Raw genomic sequence first — 21,841 nt, forward strand, 5'->3', positions numbered from 1 at the left:
TGCCTTCTTTTCTTGCTTTCTGCCTGGCTCCCACCTTCTCAGAAAGTTCTGGGGGAGCCATGTCCTCGGGGTCCAAGGAGGGCTAGAGAATGTCAAGGCACGAACTAGCCAGCAAAGCACCCTAGAGGAAAAGGGAGGCCCCCTCTGCATTTCCCTTTCCTGCAGTCTTGTCCTGGTTTTTCATGACGTCATCCATTCATCATTGTGAGCTGATTGGCAGTCCCAGGCTTTGGGCAGCTGCCCAAGGCCAAAAGAGCAGAGAGAGATCCCAGGACAAATGTGCAGCAAGCCCCTGAGCATGTACGGAAATGTGGCCATCAGTTCCACCTAGAAAGACTTGGTGGAAATCGAAGACAGTAAAAGTCACAAGATCTTATCCAACTTTTTCTTCCCTGGATGCCTGGGAAGAATTCAGGGGCCTCTTGCCTGTGGATGGAGAACCAAACCCTGGAGTGGACCTGGGTGTGGAGGAGGGGCTGCTCTGCCAGATGGTTCATTCTCCAGAGTTCAACCTGTTTCCTGACTCCGTGGTGTTTGAAAGCAACTTTGTCCAGGTACTCCCGGAGTCACTCCGCTAGCGTCCCTTGATTCTTCTAAACCTGTTCCCAAGATGTGACCAGCTCCTGTCCCTGGAACGGGATGGAGTGCAGTGAGAGCAGAGGCAAGGAATGGTCACAGCCACCCCCACTTGACCCTGGCTTTGCAGAGCCCCAGGCACGGCTTCTCCTGCAGTAGTTGTCACCCCCAGTGAGAGAGGCCAGGTGCTCTCAGCTCTGAGTGGAGGACCAGGTATCAGAATCCAATTCACTTCCTCCTCCAGGCTGTCAGCCCAAAGCGGACGATCAGAGAGTCAGTGAAACTAGACGCCCTTTGAGGGTTTGGAACAGAAATGCCGATTTGTGAGAAAGCAGAAGTTGGACCCCCAGAGAGACCTGGGCACAGTGCAGTCCACTGCCTTCTCATCAGGGGGTATCACTGTGCAAGTGACCTGCGTACCCTGAACCTCAGTGTCTTCTGATGTGAAAGGGGTTGGGCTGACAGGAGGATTATATGCAATCATGGGAGGCAAAGACCTTAGTACAAGGGACCTCCAGTGCATTCTTATGCCCCGGCCCGGGCTCACAGACCTCGGGAGTTGCAAGGGACCTTGCAGTGCAAGGAAGGGCCCCTCAAAGAAGGGGGAAAGGGTGTTTTTCTAAGAAAAGCCAGGAAACAGTCTAGGGAGGATTCACGGAACTGTGACACATGCCAGGGAACTCCTGGGTCATAGTTCATGTGGGCAGCTGCTAACAGTGGGTAGTGTAAATACTCTGACAGTTGTTAACCAATCTAAGTTAAAACTGTGGTTCGTGGCTATGATTTTCCCTTCCAAAACCAGGGGACACTTAGCAGTGTCTGGAGATATTTTTTGGTTGTCACAGCTTGGCCGGGGTAGAGGGCAGCGCTATTGGCATCTTGAGTCAAGGGCAAGAATGCTGCTAAACTTCTTAGAAGGCACAGGACAGCTCCCACCCCAACAAAGAATTACCCTGCCCGCAGTGTGAATATTGCCAAAGGTGAGAACCTCTCAGCTGAAGCCATGCTGCTGCTTCTGCCAAATGCTCAGGCTCTGCCCATGGGGCTGTTTTGCAGGTTAAAAGGGGCAGGAACTGGATTGACATCTACAAAGCCTCCTACACCATGGCCCTCGGGGTGACCTCCTCTGTGCCCTGCCTGCCCCTTCCCAACATCCTCCTCATGGCCAGAGTCAGATGGTGCCAGGGGCAGAGCCAGACATGGAACAGACCATCTAGAGCCCCAAACATCATCCTGAAGAGGTAAGCAGCACTCATGGGAATGCAGGGCTAGCGGGGGGGGGGGGGGCGTGTGTATGTGTGCACGTGTGTGTGTGTGTGTGTGTGTGTGTTAATTGATTTTGTTAGAGAGAGAGAGAAACATCAATTTGTTGTTCCGTTTATACATTCTTGTGCATGCTCTGACCTGGGAACGAACCCACAATCTTGGCATATCGAGACAATGCTGCTCTTAACCTGGCCAACACAAAGGCTGATTTGTGACTAAACTCAAGGTGGGAGAAAGCAGAGAAGTCATCAGCAGTGACATTAATCTTTTTAGACCAACAGTAACCTGAGGCAGGGGGCACACTGGAAGCATCTTGGTCACGTGGGGTAAAGGGAGGCATTGTATGGACAGGGATGGGGATCCAGTCTACACGCTCCTTTTTCTTCTTTTTTTTTTTTTTTTTTATTGATTTTTTAATTGATTTTTAGAGAGAGGGGAGAGAGAGAGAAGGGGGAGGAGCAGGAAGCATCAACTCCCATATGTGCCTTGACCAGGCAAGCCCAGGGTTTCGAACCGGCAACCTCAGTGTTCCAGGTCGACGCTTTATCCCACTGCGCCACCACAGGTCAGGCAACACGCTCCTTTTTCTTCTTGCTGCACTTCCCCCACCCCGAATTCTTAGTGAATCTCTGCCAAGGCACAAGGAAGCAGTGCAACCCAGCAGAAGGAGCTCAGGTTGGTATACAACTAAAGAAACGCATATCATGCTTGAGTGGTAAGTTACTTGCTACATCTCAGTTTTCCTACCAATGAAATGAATGGAACTAGATATCATTAGAACCATAACATGTAGTGACATTATGCTTGTCTAAAATGAAACAGCCCTATTTAATGTTTAGGTCTCTTCAGGTAATCTGTACAATATTCAAGAATCTCTAGAATTTTCCAGAAATCCGGGTAAACCCTTCACGTCTTCTTATTGACTCAGTGATCAGCACCTCCATTATGTTTCATTATAGCAAGTACAGTCCAGCCCCCGCTGACTACTCTTCAACTTAAAGCCAGCTCCCCAAACCCTAGCTCCTTTGGGAAGAGAAATTGAGGCAATAGTGTCAATGACTGGACAAGCTGGACAGTGGAGCAACTCTGGCAGAGGAGGGGAGCTCCCTTTGTGCTATCAAGAAGGCAACTGAAAAACCCTTTGACCGCAGCTACCTCACCCCTAGGCTGTCTCTCTCAAGCGAGATTCTGGGACACCAGCATGAAAATCCTGGCAGGATGGGCGGAGGTTAAAATGCAGATTTCAGAGACACACCCCAGACCTAAAGAATCTGAGGAGTAGCTTCAGATGGTTGCATTTTAAACAACCTTTCAGGGTGAATAGACTCTCCCTAAAGTCTGAGCACTATTCTGCTAAGCACTCGTTTCTACCCCCCCCCCCACAAGCCTTGAAGGAGACACTCCTCAGTTTAACGAAGACAGGGTTGGACCAGAAGTAATGGGGTTGTCAATGTGTGTCTTCTCTCCTACCTCCAGGATTCTCCCGTTGAAGTTCGTGGAGCTCCAAGTCTGTGACCAGCTGCAGCGCATCCTGCGGTTAAGGACGGTCACAGAGAAGATCTACTATCTAAGACTCCACTCTGACCATCCCGAGACCGTCTTCCATTGCTGGATCCGACTCGTTCAAATTCTGCAGAAGGGCCTGTCCTTCACCACCAAAGACCCTAGGATTCTTGTCACTCATTGTCTGGTGCCCAGTAAGAGCTGCAGCCCCTCAAGAGACTCTGAGGTAAGGGGGCACCATCGCCACCTCCAGCCAAGGCCAGAGCTGAGGGGTAGAGTTTAGGTGGGTTGGTATGTGAACACCGTGTGAAGATGATCCCTGCCTTTTATTGAAGTATAATGTACAACCAACGGGAAGAGTCACCCATTGTAAGTGTATATATAATTCAACACTTCCAGTAAATGTATAGAGTTGTGCAACCATCACCACAATCCAGTTTTAGAGCATTTCCATCACCCTAAAAAAATTCCCTTGTACCCAATTGCCATCATTCCCTGTTCCTATTTCCTGCCATAGGCAGCCATTGGTCTGTTTCCAGTCTATATAAATTCATATTTCTTAAACATTTTATATTAAAAAAACCTACAATATGTAGTCTTTTGTGTCTGGGGTTTTTTTGTTTTGTTTTGTTTTGTTTTTTTACCCAGTGTCATTTTTTCAGGTTCACTTGTATCATAGCATGGGACCAGCTCGGGCAGAGTAAAGGGCTATCAATCAGAGTTACAGGCTATCGATAATTTATTCCTTTGAGTTGCTGAATAGTATTCCATTGTATAGATATGCTACATTGTGTTTATCCATTCAGCAGTTGATAGACATTTGGAAAGTTTCATTTTTGGCTAATATGAATAATGCTGCTGTGAACATTTGTGTAGACATGGTTACCATTTGTCATAGGTAGATTCCAAGGAAGGAAATTGCTGGGTCATGTATTAAGCTGATCTTGAAACTAGCAAACTGTTTGCAAACTGGCTACACCATTTTAAAACATTACTATCATTGCCTGACCTGTGGTGGCGCAGTGGATAAAGCGTCGACCTGGAAATGCTGAGGTCCCCGGTTCAAAACCCTGGGCTTGCCTGGTCAAGGCACATATGGGAGTTGATGCTTCCTGCTCCTTCCCCTTCTCTCTCTCTGTCTCTCTCTTCTCTCCCTCTCTCTCTCCTTTCTAAAATGAATAAATAAATAAATAAAATTAAAAAAAAAAACAAAACATTACTATCATCAATGCATCAGTCTTTCCATTTTTCCACTTAGTTGCTCACTGCTTGCTTTTTGTATGTGCCTTAACCCGGCTGCGGCGACCTGAATGTTCCGGGGCAACACTCTAGCCACTGCGCCCCCACAGGCCAGGCCTAACAGGGATTTTTGTAGATGCCCTTTATCAAGTTGAGGAAATTCCCTTTTATTTCTTATTTGTTGAGTTGTATTTTTTTTAATCAGAAATGGGTAATGAATTTTGTCAGGTGTTTTTTCTGCATCTATTGAGATGGTCAAGCGGTTTGCTCTTTATTCTATTAGTATAGTATGTTACATTAATTGATTTTTAGATGTTTAATCAACCTTGTGTTCTTGCGATAAATTCCACTTGGTCATGGTGCGTATGTATAATGCCTTTTCTATGTTACATGATTCAACTTGCAGTGTTTTGTTAAGTATTTCACATCTGTGTTCATTAGAAATAGTGGTCCATAGTTTTCATGCACTATCCTGACTTTTGATATTAAGGTAGTACTAGCTTCATTGAATGATTTGAGAAGTGTTTCTTCTACCTCTATTTCCTGGATTTATGAATAATTGGTATTATTCTTTAAGTACATAGTTAATGGAATTCACCAGTGAAGCCACCTGGGCCTTTTCAGCCCAGGCCTTAGAGTGTGATGTAAGACTGACTTGAGCTATGGCATAAAGTCCATGGATTTTTTTTTTTAATGAAGTGAGAGGCAGAGAGGCAGAGAGACAGACTCCTACATGCACCCCAACCGGGATCCACCTGGCAAGCTTACTAGGGGGTGATGCTCTGCCCATCTAGGGGCCCCACTCTGTTGCTCAGCAAACGAGCCATCTCAGCACCTGAGGTGAGGCCATGGAGTCATCCTCAGCATCCAGAGCCAACTTGCTCAAACCATTCTAACTATGACCGCAGGAGGAGAAGAGAGAGAGAGAGAGAGAGGAGAGGAGGAGTGAAGAAGCATATGGTCGCTTCTCCTGTGTGCCCTGACCAGTAATTGAACCCGGGACCTCCACATGTGGGCCAACGCTCTACTGCTGAGCCAACTTGCCAGGGCTCAATGCAGGGATTTTTTTTTTTTTTTTTGGTATTTTTCCGAAGTTAGAAGTGGAGAGGCAGAGAGACAGACTCCCGCATGTGCCTGACCGGGATCCACCCGGCATGCCCACCAGGGGGCAATGCTCTGCCCATCTGGTGTGTTGCTCCGCTGCAACCGGAGCCATTCTAGCACCTGAAGCAGAGGCCATGGTGCCGTCCTCAGCACCCGGAGCCAACTTTGCTCCAAGGGAGCCTTGGCTGCGGGAGGGGAAGAGAGAGACAGAGAGGAAGGAGAGGGGGAGGGGTGGAGAAGCAGATGGGCACTTCTCCTGTGTGCCCTGACCAGGAATTGAACATGGGACTTCCACACACTGAGCCAACGCTCTACCACTGAGCCAACCGGCCAGGGCCAAATGCTGGGATTTTTATCTGTCGTCTTCACTGCTCTATCCCCAGTGCCTGGCACACCATTGACATTTAAGAAAAACTCTTTAGAGTCTGGACAATGATATTAGGAAAGTACAGAGACCCTTGGGTCTTCACTGCCGGGTTTTGCCTTTTTTCCCCCATCTAGTTAGTACAGAAGAAACCCCAAGCCTGCCAGCTCAGCGAGAGCCTCATACAGCTGATGGCCAAGGAGGAGAATGAGGCCCTCTCTCGGATTTTTGCCGACTTGCACCAGCACAACCGGTTCAGGTACATGACTTAAACCAGGCCAGCCTGACGTCACTTTCTGTGGGGCAGATGGTCTGGCTGCAAAAGCCAATCACCAAGTAACGTGGTTAATGAGCTCAGGGAGGGACATGAAACCCTGCTACTCAGGATCCAGTGTTCCCCCTGACGTGGGGGAACCTTTCCCCAGTTCTCTTTGCCTAGTCCCTTTCTCCATGTAGCAACCATAGCACACTTGATTTCAGAGGAGAAACTTGATAAAAAATTAAAAGTAACAGTCTAATAAGAATGAGTTAGTATAAAAAGGAAAAAAACAAATATATTAGAATTCACAGGCAGAGGCTAATAGAGCAAAAAAAATTTTGTTTTTTAAAAATAAATGATTGCCTTGTTAATATATATATTATTATTATTATTATTATTATTATTATTATTTTTTGTATTTTTCTGAAGTTGGAAATGGGGAGGCAGTCAGACAGACTCCCGCATGTGCCCGACCGGGATCCACCCGGCACGCCCACCAGGGGGCGATGCTCTGCCCATCCGGGGCGTCGCTCTGTTGCCACCAGAGCCACTCTAGCGCCTGAGGCAGAGGCCATGGAGCCATCCCAGCGCCCGGGCCATCTTTTGCTCCAATGGAGCCTCGGCTGCGGGAGGGGAAGAGAGAGAGAGAGAGAGGAAGGAGAGGGGGAGGGGTGGAAAAGCAGATGGGTGCTTCTCCTGTGTGCCCTGGCCAGGAATCAATCCCGGGACTTCCGCACACCAGGCTGATGCTCTACCACTGAGCCAATCAGCCAGGGAATATATATATTTTTAAAGAATAAGTAATGCAGGTGAAAAAGCAAAATCTAATTTCTAATCCAGTTCCTAGTCCTACAGAGAAACAAACAAAACATTGTTTAAAACACTGTCTATTCCTTTGGTTCCTTGACTTAATTACTTTGCTTCTGCTTGGACTTCATGGAGCATGTCTGGCCATTTTCTCAATGGATAATCTGTCTGGAAAGCTCCATTGTGCAGGCCTTTTTCTCCATGCTTGAGGAAATGTCCCTGTATGTATAGATGACTTAGGGTGTAAGTTTTTTGTTTTGTTTTGTTTTTGTTTCTTGAGAGAAAAAGAAAGTGAGAGAGAGAGAGAGAAGCATCAATTTGAAGTTGCTTCCACTTTAGTTGCACATTGAGCTTTTCGTAGGTGCCTTGACCGGGGCCATGCCAGTGTCCCCTTGCCCTAGCCAGAGACCTTGGGCTTTTCATGACAGAGACCTTTGGCTCAAGCTAGTGAGCTTGGGATCATGTGGACTATTTTCCTGCTCAAGCCCCCAACCCTACACTGAGGAGCCCACACTCTGAGTAGTGACCTCGGGGTTTGGCAACTGTGACTTCAGAGTATCAGGTTGACACTTTACTCACTGTGCCACCATTGGTCAGCCCGGGTTTGAGTTTTAAGACTGGTTGGTATGAGAGAGACAGAAACTGAGAGTTGCTTCGACCACTGGGCACCACATACCACAGAGCAAAGATTAAGTGGGACTCAGGGTCCAAATGAACTTGATTTCTGGTTTTAAAAAAAAAGTGAGAGCAGAAATGAACTGTAAATATCACCAGAAAGAGAAAAATGAAACCTCAAAGAAGAGGTTTTCATCACAACAGAGACCAGCAGTTCAGAGACAGACAAGAAGAAGAAAAGTTTCTTTTGGAGTGTTGACTGTAAACTGAAAAGCACAGAGAACGGTGCCTGAGTCACTGTGAGCCCATGGTCATTGCTTAACCTTCTAGGCCTCAGTCTTCAGGTCTGTACAATGGAAATTATGATTGTCCAACCTCATCCTGATATTGTTAGGATTAAGTGAGCTCAAAAGTTTGAAGTGCTTGACATACTCCTTAGTAGATCTAGTGGCAGATTTAAGTAAACCCTCAATAAGCATTACCTTGTATTATTCAGTCTGCTTTGGGCTGGAAGTAGAAAAGTATTAACACAAAAAACTGGTTAGTTGCCTGCTGTTAAAGAATTTATAGTGAGGTTGTCATTCTGCATATCATGTAGAAATCTATAATTAAGAAATTTTGTGGGTAAGATGTACTGCTGAGCTGGGAGTGCTGGAATCTAACAGAATGAGATATGTTGAAGTAACATTTTATCTCAAAATATTTTTAAAAATTTAAATTTTAAAATAACCATTTGAAAGATGGCTTCTGTTTATATTCATTGGCCACAATTCAGTCATATGACCACACCTAGCTGCAAGGGAGGCTGGGAAATGCATTCTCTACTCTGCATGTGGCCAACACAGAATTAGTTGCTTGCCCTCAAGACAGAAGGAAAGAAGAAATCCTGGGGGCCTATTGGCACTCTCTGGCACAGACAGCTTTGAATATTTCCAGAAGGCCAGAGGAGCCTAGAACCTAAAGGAGAAATGGGCAACTAGCCAGATAAAGGGTAAAGAACCTTATGTGGGTTAAGGAAGCAAATGAGTGTAAGAGTGAGGCTTCACCTTGAGGAAGAATCTTGGTGAGTTTGGAGAAAGGGAAGGAAAGCCAGTATGGGAAAAGGGGTGGGAATAGAAGGACATCAGTAGACGTGGCAGGGACCAAGCCAGGCAAGACCTGGGAAACCATGCAAATAAATTTAGACTTTAAGTGTAATGGAAGCCTGAGTGCCAATTTTAGCTGGAAAGTAACATGATCCAATTTACATGTGGAAAAGGCTGTGCTGGCTGTTGCAGTGACAGTCGCTATGGAGAGAGGGGGAGTAGGAGTGGAGAGACCAGTCAGGAAGCTACAGCAACCCAGTCTGGGCTGTCACGTACGAAACAGACCAGAGGGATGTGAGAAACAGAAAATTTAGTTTACTGTTATCTCAAGAATTGCTTTGTACACGTTTAGTGTCTTGTCTTTACTCCCCCAGAATGAAGCCCTGAGTGGTGACTTTTCTCCTCATTCAGGCAGTCTCTAGTCTGGTTGCAATCATAAAAGTTTTTGCATGTTGGCAACAATATGCCACTTACAACAAATAAAATAAATGGCTGAGATACAGGATGGAGCAGATGGAGCCACACCCACTGCGCTTCAGTAAAATTGGCACACGGGTTCTGCTCCCCACCGCCCCTCCCCGTCCCACCTCCCGCACACCCACCCCATAGAGCCACAGCTGGCCTTTCTCAGGTTTCTGTCTGCCTTAAAAGCTTTAGTGTCAGGAAAAATATAACCAGAAACAAGATTTAAAATGAGACTTTCATGATTTATTTTTTTGTTGTTGTTCTTTTGACCTTTATTTCCCTGATCCTGAAATGGCTGGAGTTCCAGGAGCAACAAAAAGACCAAGCCTAAGAAGGACATCTCAGGTAAACAGGGTGCAGCACCTGTGTCTCAGAGGCCCTCTACCCTGCAGGTGTAGGGATGGGAGCCGCTCCAGCTCCGACCCCAGGTTTCCCAGATGTCAGTTCGTCCTGCCATACCTTAGTTTGAGATCTTCTAGGCTCTTTGGTCACCTATTCAAGTTGGCATCAAATCCTACCAATTTCTTTCTTTGAAATGTTTCATACACTTTTACTTCATGTCCACCCCCACAAATCTTACCCTAGCCCACCCTGTCACCTCTTGCCTGGACTACTTCAGAAATCTGCCCACTCACTCATTCATTTCCTCATTCAGAAACATGCCCTGAGCACTCACTTGGTCAGTGCCAAACACTGTTGAAGGCTTTGGAATCCCGATGAAGAAAAAGACACAGTACTCCTTCAAGAGGTGTAGAATTTGGCTGTCAGATGAGTAAATCCCCAAAGTACAAAACCTCGTCCAGGCAGCATTCCAAGCTCACGTCTGGGTCCTCCAGGGGCACAAAGACAGAGGTGCCTCACTTCTCCCAAGAAACTGTCCGAGAGGTCTAGGGTCTAAGCCAAGTCACAGAGGATGAGGACAAGGGGGCGGGTGGCAGGGGATGAGTCAGGCATTCTGGGAACAGCAGCTGGCTCCTCACTTGTTTCCAGGTTCTGGTTGACCCCAAATTGACTCATTTTGGCAAACATGACTCTACATTAGCTCCCCCCTCTTTTACCCATCTCATCTGGTCACTTTCTCCGCCTCATTTAGGGGCCCTCTGCCTCATCGCCTTCTCCAGCCCAGGTCTGCTCTAGACACACGCTGTCCTTTCCTATGCCTTATTCATCCCCCCCCCCCCACTGCCCTGATGTACTCTAAATCCTCCCTGCCTTTACAGTATGCCTCACAACACCTTTCTGCCCAGATGAATCTTTCTTGGTCATAACCTCTCTTACATTATTCCCTAAATGTTTCATAAGTTGCAATCTCATTTCATCAACCGATACTAAATCTGTGTGTGTGTGTCTCTGAATCACCCACAGTGGCAAGCACCAGGCTGGGAACACAGTAGGAGTTCAGTAAAGATCTGGGCACCATGCTGCTAATAAATTATTCCTCAAAATTGGCTCAGGAGGAAGTTTCATGTTATATTTAGAAAATTAAGAGGAGTATGTAGGTCCCAATACTGCCCATTTTCATCCAAACCAGGGATCACAAACTCAATTGTCTATAGGTGGTATGAATGGGGAAAGAGTCTACATGGTATGAATCTAAGAAATGCTTGAGTTTTCTCTTAATTCTATCATAAGAAGAACAACAGCTGGGCTGACACTTGGTTTCAGCGATGAGGAGACAATAAGAAATGGCAAGGACAGTGGCATTGAGGGAGTGAAAGTTTCAATTAAAGCTTCAATTAATTGTTTCCATGTTAGAACACAGTCTGCTATTGCAGAAACTCTGATTTTTCAAGAGATGCCAAAAAGCTGGGTTTTTATGTGACGTGTCTTCCCCCCCCCCCCCGCCATAAAATATTAAAGCACAGTATAGGTCAACATTTAGTGGGCAAACAAAACATATCCACAGGCCAAATTCAACCTAGGGGCTGCCAGTTCCCAGCCCCAGCTCTAAGCGGTGAACGGAGCTGACGCTGGCCCACATGTTCTCCAAGTCTGTGAGGCTTTGTCATGATGTATAACTGACAATAGAATAAACATCCGTTTCTGTTTTTATACATACATTCACATTAACACACACACACCATGAGGTCAGGTCTGAGGAAAACAGAAATAGAGATTATTTCAAATATATTCATATATTTTGGGGACTTCAGAGAATGGCTAGACTTTCAGAGTCATAGGGTATCTGGTGTCACAGAAACAACTCCCAAGATGTCCCAGGCTGATTTTGATTAATCATCCTGGACTCTCCTCAGACCTTTCCCTTTCCTGGGAGCTGAAAAACCCCATTTTCTCTTTGGGCCACATAGTGTACCATTTCAGTCAGAAGGACAGTCACACCCCAGCCTGTTGAAACTTTCGAAGGAAAAGAGAAAAAGAGCTACATTTGAAAAACCCAGCATCCCAGAGCTTACCCATGTGGCTGAACTTACCTCCCCAGCAGCAGGTGGCGTGACCTCCTGGACTGCTTCCTGAACTTGAACGTGCAGACCGGGGGTCTTGTCAAAATGCAGAATCTGATTCAGGGGCTCTGGGTGAACCTAACACTGTGCATTTTTTTTTCTTAAAAAAATTTTAATTACATTTTGCATTCAACACTATCATATTAGTTTCAGGTCTATAGCATAGTGGATAAACATCTGTATAGGTTACAAAGTGTTCCCTTGAAACTGTATTTCTAACATGCTCCCTGGTGGTGCCAAAACTGCTGGGCTGCGAGCCATCCTCTGAGTAGCCGAGGCCAAGTGGACCAAGAACAGGCTCTGGTGTAAGGCATCTGGGTTCAAGGCCATTGCCAGTTCAGCTAGCTGAGTCTCCTGGGAAACTTCACTCAGTTAACCTCTCCGGGCCACGTAGCTTCCCTCCTTTTATTGGCATTGCCTTGTTCACATGATGTAGTAGTAAAAACACGGGCTCCGGAGCCAGGCTGCCTGGCTTTGAATCCTGGCTCTGCCTTCTCATTATGTGGGCATGGGTAAGTAACTTAACCTCACTGGGCCTCAGAGTCCTCATCTGTAGAATGGGACTGTGGCAGTATTGACCTCTCAGGGTAGTTGTGAGGTTTGAATGCGCATGAATGTACTTAATTGTTTGGAATAGTGCATGACTCATGATAAGCACTCCACAAATGTTGGCCATAATCTGTGAGCGTGTTCTGTGAACTAAGTACAAACAAATTAATTCCCTTTTTGACCTAGAAAAAGGCACTTCCAGTGAAGACAGCATCCCTTGCACCTGCGACCTCAGTTGGAGGAATTCCTTCACCTGCGGAGAGTGGGAGAGAGAGAACCCGTCTAGGCTACAGCCCCTCTCCCTCCTCAGCACTTTGGCAGCCTCCACGAGGCCACAGCTGGCCCTGTTCCTAGGTACGGTCATGGGATTAGTCTGGCGGCCTCCACGGGGTAGAGCTGGAGTTTGACCTCAGGCATGGGTTCAGATCCTACGGTAGGGAGTTGGGGGTGCCAGTCACAAACAACCCCCTGAGCCCTTTTCCTCTTGCCCTGTTCTTCTTTACCTCCAACTGTGCTGAGTGAGACTCTAATTATGGCTCCTCAGGAGCCCCCAGGGGCCCTTGGGAGTTCCTACAAAGTGCCTTTAAGGGGGCAGACACTAGGATGACACTGTTGTCACTAGGGCTGCTTTCTCTGCTGGTTGGAGATGTGAAGGCTGCCTCTGCCTGGGCTCTTCCTTTGAGAAGGGAGGGCTAACTCTCCCTTTTTCCTTCCAGAGCTCTTGGGGAGCCCCAACCAGCTGCTGAAGTGAGAATGAGCTAGGCCAGCAGAGGTGGGGAGGAGGGGGGTCAACCTTCCTGGTCCTTATCTCCAGCCCTTATCTCCATGCTCCAAGACCCAGCCAGCCAGCCATGCATTCCTTCTGCAAACATTCGTTAACTACTTCCTATGTGCCTCTGTCTGACCAGAGACAGGTAGAGCGGTTTAAGTTTCCTAAAGTAAAATATTATTAATAAACCACTAACTCTTACAAGATCCTTGTAATTTTTTTTTTTTTTAAAGTATATTTTTATTTATTCATTTTAGAGAGGAGAGGGAGAGACAGAGAGAGAGAGAGAGAGAGGAGAGACAGAGAGAGAGAAGGGGGGAGGAGCTGGAAGCATCAACTCCCATATGTGCCTTGACCAGGCAAGCCCAGGGTTTCGAACCGGCGACCTCAGCATTTCCAGGTCAACGTTTTATCCACTGGGCCACCACAGGTCAGGCAAGATCCTTGTTATTAATAGTTGGTCATTTAAAAAATTAATAACACAAGTATCGTTGCACCTACAGATGACCCTTTTAGGCATGTTATATCTTACTGGATATTCTTCTGTTTTAAACTAACAGGAAATTCTATCTGAGCCACCCTTCCACACTGGGAAGGATCTAAGCAGCCCTCACCAACACTACTCCGCAGCCTTCAATTTTCTGAGGGACTCTATCTGCATGGAGAGAAGGAGGAAGCTGTGACTAAGGAAAAACGAGAATCATCTCACGCTGGTAGCATCGCTTTTCCTTGGAGGCCCATCTGGGAGGATGGCTTCCAGTTGAGAAGCATTGTTCCAGCCTGTCACTTCATGATCTCGCCCCCACACATCACCGCCCTTCACCTCCACTCTCCCACCAGGCAGGCACAGGAAGATACGCCCTCCGAAGATCCAAGACAGAGAGACGGGAGGAAGGAAAGGGCAGCAGGACCAGAGGAGAAGTGGAAGAGAAAAAAACGGAGGTGACGAGGAACATGGAAGGAGGAAGCCAGTGAAGGAGTGAGACCCAGAGAGGTGGTGAGAGAAGGCACCAGAAGAGACTTGACAGAGAAGTTCAAGAGGAACAGGAGAAGAAACACATCTCTGGGAGATGCCTCACCAAGCTTTTATTTATCTAATTTAAAACTTGAAAGTAAGGCCATATACTGAAAAAGAAATGTTTTCTTCTTGGCTCAGACTCCTCTGGACAAGTAATGAGGGGTCAGATATGAATTCTAGTCAAGAACCTCTCCATTTCTCTTCCTGCCAGTCTGTCTTGTGAGTCCCTCTTTTCTGATTCAAGTTTTGGACCTTCTTCCTTAGCCCGTTTCTTCACTTGGACTCGCTAGCCTGGCCCCCGTTGTGTTCCAAGGGCACATTTGGGTTTCAGACTGCACAAAGGTCCTACAAGACAAGGTGTGTGCAAGAGGGGAAATCTCTCCTTTTTGTTCAGACCTGCTCAATTGCCTAATGTCCCAGCCCTACAAACACTGGCTCAATTTCTTTTGCATATGACACACCCTTGAAATGTCATCACACTTGTTAGTGCTTATTAAGTTATCAATTCTAAACAGAAGACATATATGCTCAAAGCACAGGTATAATTAGAGCTTCATAATTATAGATCAAGAGAGTCATTAAGGAGTGTCTGTCAAATGGCCCATGGACCAGCCTCTTTTGAAAATGTGCAGTATTTCACACTAAATAAAAACCAGACTATGAGTATTTCAGAATGGCTGCCCAGTCTTCCAATTGGAAAGTGTTTTTGGACGTCTTGCTTTGACTTAAGATTTCCTAGGAGGATCTTTTTCTTCACTGAAGTGGTTTTCAGAGTGAAATTGTTAGAAGGTTAAGAAGTGAGCTCCTAGATCACTGTCACTCTTTCCAAGAATAAGTCAGATTCTAATTCTTGGTGATTTCGATATTCACATAGATGATTCTTCCCATGGTCACTGTTCCTTGCACTGCTGCCCAGTGGTTCCATCTTCCCTGCTCCTCAGCCACTGGTTCCCCTGATTTTACCCTAGAGTTTGTCAATAACTATTCCCCGATCCATCATTCCCATTCTCCAGCTATATCATCCCTTATCTTTCCCCCTGAGTTCAGTAATCTTTCAGCCCAATCCTACAATCTATAGCTCCCTCTGGGTTTTCACTGTCTCTCACTTTCATCATGTCCTCATTCCTCTCACCTCCAGCGTTGATTCCATGATGAATCATTATTATTTATTATTATTTTAGGAGAGAGAAGGGGAGACAGTGAGGCAGACTGCACTCTGACCAGAATACACCTGGCAACCCCATCTGAGGCTGATGTTTGAGTATCGAGCCATTTTTAGTGCCTGAGGCTGATGTGCTTCAGTGGAGCTATCCTCAATTCCTGGAGGCCATGCTTGAACCAATGGAGCCACTGGCTGTGGGAGGGGAAAAGGGAGAAGAGGGAGGGGGAGGGGAGGAGATGGTCACTTCTCCTGTGTGCCCTGACCAGAAATCAAATCCAGGACATCCAAACTTATATGTACCAATTACTCCCAAATTTATATCTCTAGTCCAGACCACTGAGAACTCTAAAGATATGTATTCAGCTGCTTATTTGAAATTTCCATTTGAACATCTGATAGGCATCTTAACATATCTAAAACTAATTTCTCAATATTATCCTTCAAAACTTGCTTCTCTTAAAGTCTTCTCCATCTCAGTTTTCTAGTTCCTCAAAACCTTGAAGTCATCCTTTACTACTCATTGTTTTCTTCACCCCATTTCAATCCATCAGGAAATCCTTTTAAAATACTTTGAAAATATATTCAGGGCCCTGGTTAGGTAGCTCAGTTGGTTAGAGAGTTGTCACAATACACCATGGTTATATATATTCAGAATCTGACTCTTCTATTTCCTGATCTCCTGATTATTACAAAAGCCTCCTTAGTAGGCTCCTTGCTTCTGTATTCAACTTACCCAGTCTAATGTAACCCTTTTAAAATCTTAGATCATGTCACTTCTCTGCTTCCTCTCTGTAGTAGGGTAATGCTAGCTATGTAAGAGATAAAACCCCAATATAGCAATAGCATAAAATAACCACTAGAAGTTCATTTCCCACTCACGAAGTCTAAAAAGCGTGCTCCTGTGCAGTGAGTGGCTCTTTAACAGGAACCTGGTTTCCTTCCATCTTGTGACTCTGCCACCTGTGCTACATGGCTTTTGGGGTGGCCACAGAAAGAGAAAGAGCACGGAACAATCACATGTGGCAGGTTTGTATAGCCAGTATTGCAAGCAGTGGACACCACTTCTGCCTTGGTTCCTTTGACCAGTGCTCAGTCACGTGGTCACACTGAAAGGGAGGCTGGGAAATGTTGTCTAGCTGTATTCATAGGAGATGAAGATGATAACAGTTTGGTAAATAGGCAGTCTCTTCCAAACCATCTTATTCATGATAAGAACCAAAGCCCTTACAATGGCCTAAAGGCTCTACACAGTCTCCCTCCTCCCCTGACCCCATACCTGCTACTACTCTCTAACCTCATGTCCTCCCTTCCCCTCCCATCCCCTCTCCTCCCCTCCCCTCTCCTTTCCTCTCCTCAGTTATTGCATTGCAGCCATGGTGGCTTCCTGCTGCTCCTCCAACCCCCTGAGCATGCTTCAGCTCAGGCCCTTTGCCCCCGCTGTTCCACTTTCCTGGAATGTTCTTCACCACCTTCCAACGTCCACTCACATGTCACCTTCATGAGCCTCCTCCCTTTCTAAGGTTGCAGCTCTCCTGACAGTCCCTTTTCTCCTCCCTGCCTTATTTTATTCCTTAGCACCTATTACCACTTTATTGTATATATTTTGCTTTTTAAATTTTGCTTATTGGCTACATACCAGCATAGATGTACCAGAGATAGTTTAGTCCATTTTGGTCACTTCTATATCCCCAGTGCCTAGAAGAGGGTCTGGAACACAGGAAACAATATGCTCATTTGTGGAGTGAATGTTTGGAGCACCCAGGAGAGGAGTTGGCATGCTTAAACTTGAAGAACATCAGCCGTTTCAAGTTGACATCATTCAGTGTTCCCAGAGACAGAATCTAGGACTAAAAGGCCTTGGGTGAAGTTGAAGTGACATTTCTCAGGAGTGTCAGTCGCCCAAGTCCTTTTCCTCCTCTACCTACCTTCTCTCTCTGGTGCCACCAGGAGGCTAATCTGTTCTCTCCTCAGAAATCTCATTTGTTTTCATAGTTTCATCAGCTGTCCTTGGCCAATGACCCTTCTAAGTACTGTATGTCCTCCAGCCTATTGGTTCTTCTCTCTTTTTTTATTTAAGACCTTTTTTTAATTTTTTTTATTTATTTTTTATTTATTCATTTTAGAGAGGAGAGGGAGAGACAGAGAGAGAGAGAGAGAGGAGAGGAGAGGAGAGGAGAGGAGAGGAGAGGAGAGGAGAGGAGAGGAGAGACAGAGAGAGAGAAAGGGGGGGAGGAGCTGGAAGCATCAACTCCCATATGTGCCTTGACCAGGCAAGCCCAGGGTTTCGAACCAGCGACCTCAGCATTTCCAGGTCAACGCTTTATCCACTGCACCACCACAGGTCAGGCTATTTAAGATCTTTTTTAACAGGTCTTTTTTTTTTTTTTTTTCTTGTGGGAGACACAGAGAGAGTCAGAGAGAGGGAGAGATAGGGACAGACGGACAGGAAGAGAGAGAGATGAGAAACATCAATTCTTTGTTGCGATTCCTTAATTGTTCATTGATTGATTGATTTCTCATATGTGCCTTGACCGGGAGGCTACGGCAGACTGAGTGACCCCTTGCTTGAGCCAGCGACCTTGGGCTCAAGCTGGTAAGCCTTGCTCAAACCTGATGAGCTTGCGCTCAAGTTGGCAACCTCAGGGTTTCGAACCTGGGTCTTCCGTGTCCCAGTTCGATGCTCTATCCACTGCGCCACCGTCTGGTCAGGCTTAACAGGTCTTGCAGTTGTTGACTCTTGAAAAAAAAAGGTTGTAACCTGACCTGATAGTGGTGCAGTGGATAGAGCATCAGACTGGGATGCAGAGGACCCAGGTTCAAGACCTCGAGGTCACCAGCTTGAGCGCGGACTCGTCTGGTTTGAGCAAAAGCTCACCAGCTTGGACCCAAGGTCGCTGGCTCAAGTAAGGGGTTACTCGGTCTGCTGAAGGCCCACGGTCAAGGCGCATATGAGAAAGCAATCAATGAACAACTAAGGTGTCCCAACGAAAAAACTGATGATTTATGCCTCTCATCTCTCTCTGTTCCTGTCTGTCTGTCTCTGTCTATCCCTCTTTCTGACTCTCTCTCTGTCCCTGAAGTTGTAAACTTTTATTACAAATTAAAGATGGGTTTCTTAAAAATCTCAACGTAACCAGATATGAAACAACTTAAACACCTTTAAAGTCATATTGAGGCCCTGGTCGGTTGGCTCAGCGGTAGAGCGTCGGCCTGGCGTGCGGGGGACCCGGGTTCGATTCCTGGCCAGGGCACATAGGAGAGGCGCCCATTTGCTTCTCCACCACTCCCCCCCCCCCCCCCCCCCGCAGCCGAGACTCCATTGGAGCAAAGATGGCCCGGGCGCTGGGGATGGCTCCTTGGCCTCTGCCCCAGGCGCTAGAGTGGCTCTGGTCGCGGCAGAGCGACGCCCCGGATGGGCAGAGCATCGCCCCCTGGTGGGCGTGCTGGGTGGATCCCGGTCGGGCGCATGCGGGAGTCTGTATGACTGTCTCTCCCCGTTTCCAGCTTCAGAAAAATACAAAAAAAAAATAAATAAATAAAATAAAGTCATATTGAGAAAAACCTAGCTTTAAAAAAACAACAACAACAGGGCCCTGGCTGGATAGCTCGGTTGGTCAGAGCATCGTCGCAAAGTGCAAAGGTTGTCAGTTCAATCCGCGGTCGGTCAGGCACATACAGGGACAGTTCTATGTTCTGTTTTTCTCTCTCTCCCTCTCTGCCCCCCTCCTCCATTCCTCTCTAAAAATCAATCAACAAAAAGAAAGGGAAGGAGAGAGGAAGGGAAGGGAGGGGAGGAAGGAAAGACATCTGTCATTACCAAAGGAAATGTCTTTAGGTAAAAATAATAAAAACCCATGTTGCACAGATAATGCAATAGTTCTAGCTTTCTGGTCAACTGGCAAGAAGCAGACACTTAGTGTCTTCAGCTCCAATCTTTTGTTCGTTTCTTACTGCTGGAACTTCATATTCATTTCTTGTTGGATGAGTAACCCGATGATGGTAGAGAAGGTAAGCCGGCATTTACTCAGCCCTCCCTGCTCAGCCTCAGCAGACGAATTCTCAGCCGGTGGATCACTGCTTTTGTCTCTCTGCCTTTTTGTGGTTTAGGGTTTTCTGGGCGTCAGGGTGGGTAATTGAAGTTGCAGTGATACCGACATTGAGGGGTTGCTAACCTTCCCTCTCATCTCCTTGATTGTCCTTAACTTCTTCATTGTCTTCCTCTCCAAGCTGTGTCTAGGAAGGAGGGCCCCTGGGAATCGTGGTCTGTACCTGATACATACTCTGTGCCACTGTCTACCTTGTTCTGCATCCTAGTTGTCTGAAGCCTCCATCACTTCTCCCTGCTCAGGAGGGCTGGAATACTGCGGTCGAGGCCCACAGGGCCTCTGCAGGTAGTAAGGTGGGACCCATGGCCTGCCCTAAGGGCAGTGCTGGTGCTGTTGGGCCTGACTTTGGGGTGCACTCTCCGATCCCTCCCTCTTTCCCCACTCTCTCTATTCTGGTAATTCTGCGTGTCTTGCGAGGAGGACCCCCGCACGTGGACAGCATCTCTACTGGCTGCCGTCCGCTGCACGTGTTTCCTGCCTTGCACCGGAGCTCCACCCGGGCCTGTGCATTTGCTGTCTCGCACCTTTCCTCCAGCAGCAACGTCAGACTCCACTGTCTCTCCGTCAACACTGCAGAGATACCTCCTGGAGCTGTTCTACATGGCAGTCTGGTGTATTAATACAAGTACATCCTCCTTGGTGTCGTTCCTGTTGAGGAAACCATGCCTATTTCTTACATGGAACCATTTTACTGTTCCCTAAACCTTCGTCAGGATAACCCTGACCCCACTGATGGGAGGCTGCTGGGGCACTGCCGGGGGGCGGGGCTTGGAGTCGGCAGCGCTGAGGGTGGGGGCACAGGGCTGCTGGGTCACAGCCTGACTGCTCATGGTTTGTGGTGACAGTGACAGAGATGGGGCAGCTGGGGCGGCTGCGGCTCTTCCTGGGGTGTGTGTGATGGTAACTACCCTGGGGTGGGGGAGCTGCTCAAGGCTCTCCCGATCCAGATCAAACTCTTGGTTCTTTCTTTGTAGATGTTCTGCTATCATTTTGTACCTACCATGTCTTGAACTCAGCTCATTTCCCTCATTGTCCACTCATCTCGCTTATTCTCCCGGTTTCTTATGATTATAACATTACATTTTTTAGTGCTCTTTTTTTATTCAAGCAGTCACTAAATCCAGAATTTGTTATTCCTACTTTAAATTTATTTTCTTGTATGTAAGTCGTCCTCTCCATTTCCTTGCTCTGCCTAAGCCAGTTCCTTATCGCCAGGAATATCGGGGTCAGAGAGCCCTCCTCTGGCAGATCTCACTTTAGCCAGCCTCCTGTAGGACATGTCCCAGATGGGTGGCTCTCCCACTAGGCTGTTAGGTGGGGGCTGGCCAGTACCTACCACAGTGCCTGACTTCAAGGAGGCATTTTAAAAATAGTTTCTTAAAAACCTCCTGACACAGCCTATTCTATAGTTAATCCCCAAAAGAACTACTTTAAACCTCACTTCACCTCCCCCATAGACATAAGCTTAGAAACCTTCAAAAGAACCACAATCCCCATTGCCTTCAGATCCGACTCCTAAGATTATTAAGACCTTTCATTACCTATAGAAATTTACCATCTATACTTTCTCTTCACGGCCTTCCCCCACCTGATTTTTTTTTTTACCTCCCTCATTGCCTGCCTGGCCTGAAAATTTACCTCCCACTCTGTCCCCCACTTGCCCTTGTTCCTGTTACTACTCTTGTGAACATTTCATTCCAGACTTCAATAGTCTAGCCTGAGTCAGACCTTCTTTGCAAGCCTTCTCTGGCTACCACAAAGGATCACTATCCTTTGCATTCTAAAAGCATTAGTTGTCAACTTCTAATCTCAGCGTTTAAAAGTAAATTAACTTATTTTGTGTTTAACTCTTTCATGAGCATCTACTTGTCTCAATGAGATTTTAAAGTACAGAGGCTTTATGTGCTAAGAACACAGCAGGTTTATATTCCATTTGTCTTGCAAACATAGTAACCCTCATTTAATACTTGTTTTAATTTCACAACATGAAAATGAGCAAGTGACTAATTTTCTGTGTTTCTCTTATATCAGGGACATGCATTCTGTTCTCAACATTACTGAAGCAGTAAACAGCACTATAGATATAAAAGGGAACAAGGCAGATCTCCATCCTAGAGCTTAGTGTGGAGGAGGACATTTGGATAAGCAGAATTTTATACCAAAATCTGGCAAACTGTACTAAAGATAAAAGTGATACAAAGGCCAAAAAAAAATTTTTTAAAGGGAGGACTTATTGCCTAATGAGGTCAGGAAAAGCTTCTAGAGCTAACATCTGAACAGGGATGTCTACGAACTGAAACTTCTACTGTCATTCACAAGGTAGAAAATCTGGAAAACGCACTCAGTCCAGGCATAAGGGGCCGCTTGAAGATGCAAGACCATAAAGAGGTGAAAGGGCAGGCTGTTAGGGAACATGATGCTAGACAGACAACAAGATATGTGAAAAGGAGTGGTGGCAGATAAAGCAGAAGGATACACTAGAGCCAGCATAA

General features: G+C 46.5%; 1 protein-coding gene and 1 pseudogene across 2 annotated transcripts; one reads left to right on the forward strand and one right to left on the reverse strand.

Moving 5' to 3' along the window:
* Positions 1–308: 308 nt before the first annotated feature.
* On the forward strand, positions 309–14,731 carry GARIN1B (golgi associated RAB2 interactor 1B). 2 transcript variants are annotated; one of them, XM_066255254.1, is made up of 7 exons: positions 309–554; positions 1,633–1,817; positions 3,319–3,571; positions 6,190–6,311; positions 9,585–9,628; positions 12,481–12,648; positions 13,624–14,731. In XM_066255254.1, the coding sequence occupies exons 1-7, from the start codon at positions 309–311 to the stop codon at positions 13,635–13,637; spliced, it is 1,032 nt and encodes a 343-aa protein (XP_066111351.1). In that variant the 3' UTR covers positions 13,638–14,731. The 2 variants fall into 2 exon arrangements, with proteins under 2 accessions (XP_066111351.1, XP_066111352.1); XM_066255255.1 differs by having other exon boundaries at positions 9,591–9,628.
* Positions 14,732–19,190: 4,459 nt separating this feature from the next.
* Positions 19,191–20,179, reverse strand: LOC136322604 (Y-box-binding protein 1 pseudogene; annotated as a pseudogene).
* Positions 20,180–21,841: the final 1,662 nt, after the last annotated feature.

The sequence above is a fragment of the Saccopteryx bilineata genome, chromosome 2, assembly GCF_036850765.1.
Source record: "Saccopteryx bilineata isolate mSacBil1 chromosome 2, mSacBil1_pri_phased_curated, whole genome shotgun sequence".
Taxonomy (NCBI): domain Eukaryota; kingdom Metazoa; phylum Chordata; class Mammalia; order Chiroptera; family Emballonuridae; genus Saccopteryx; species Saccopteryx bilineata.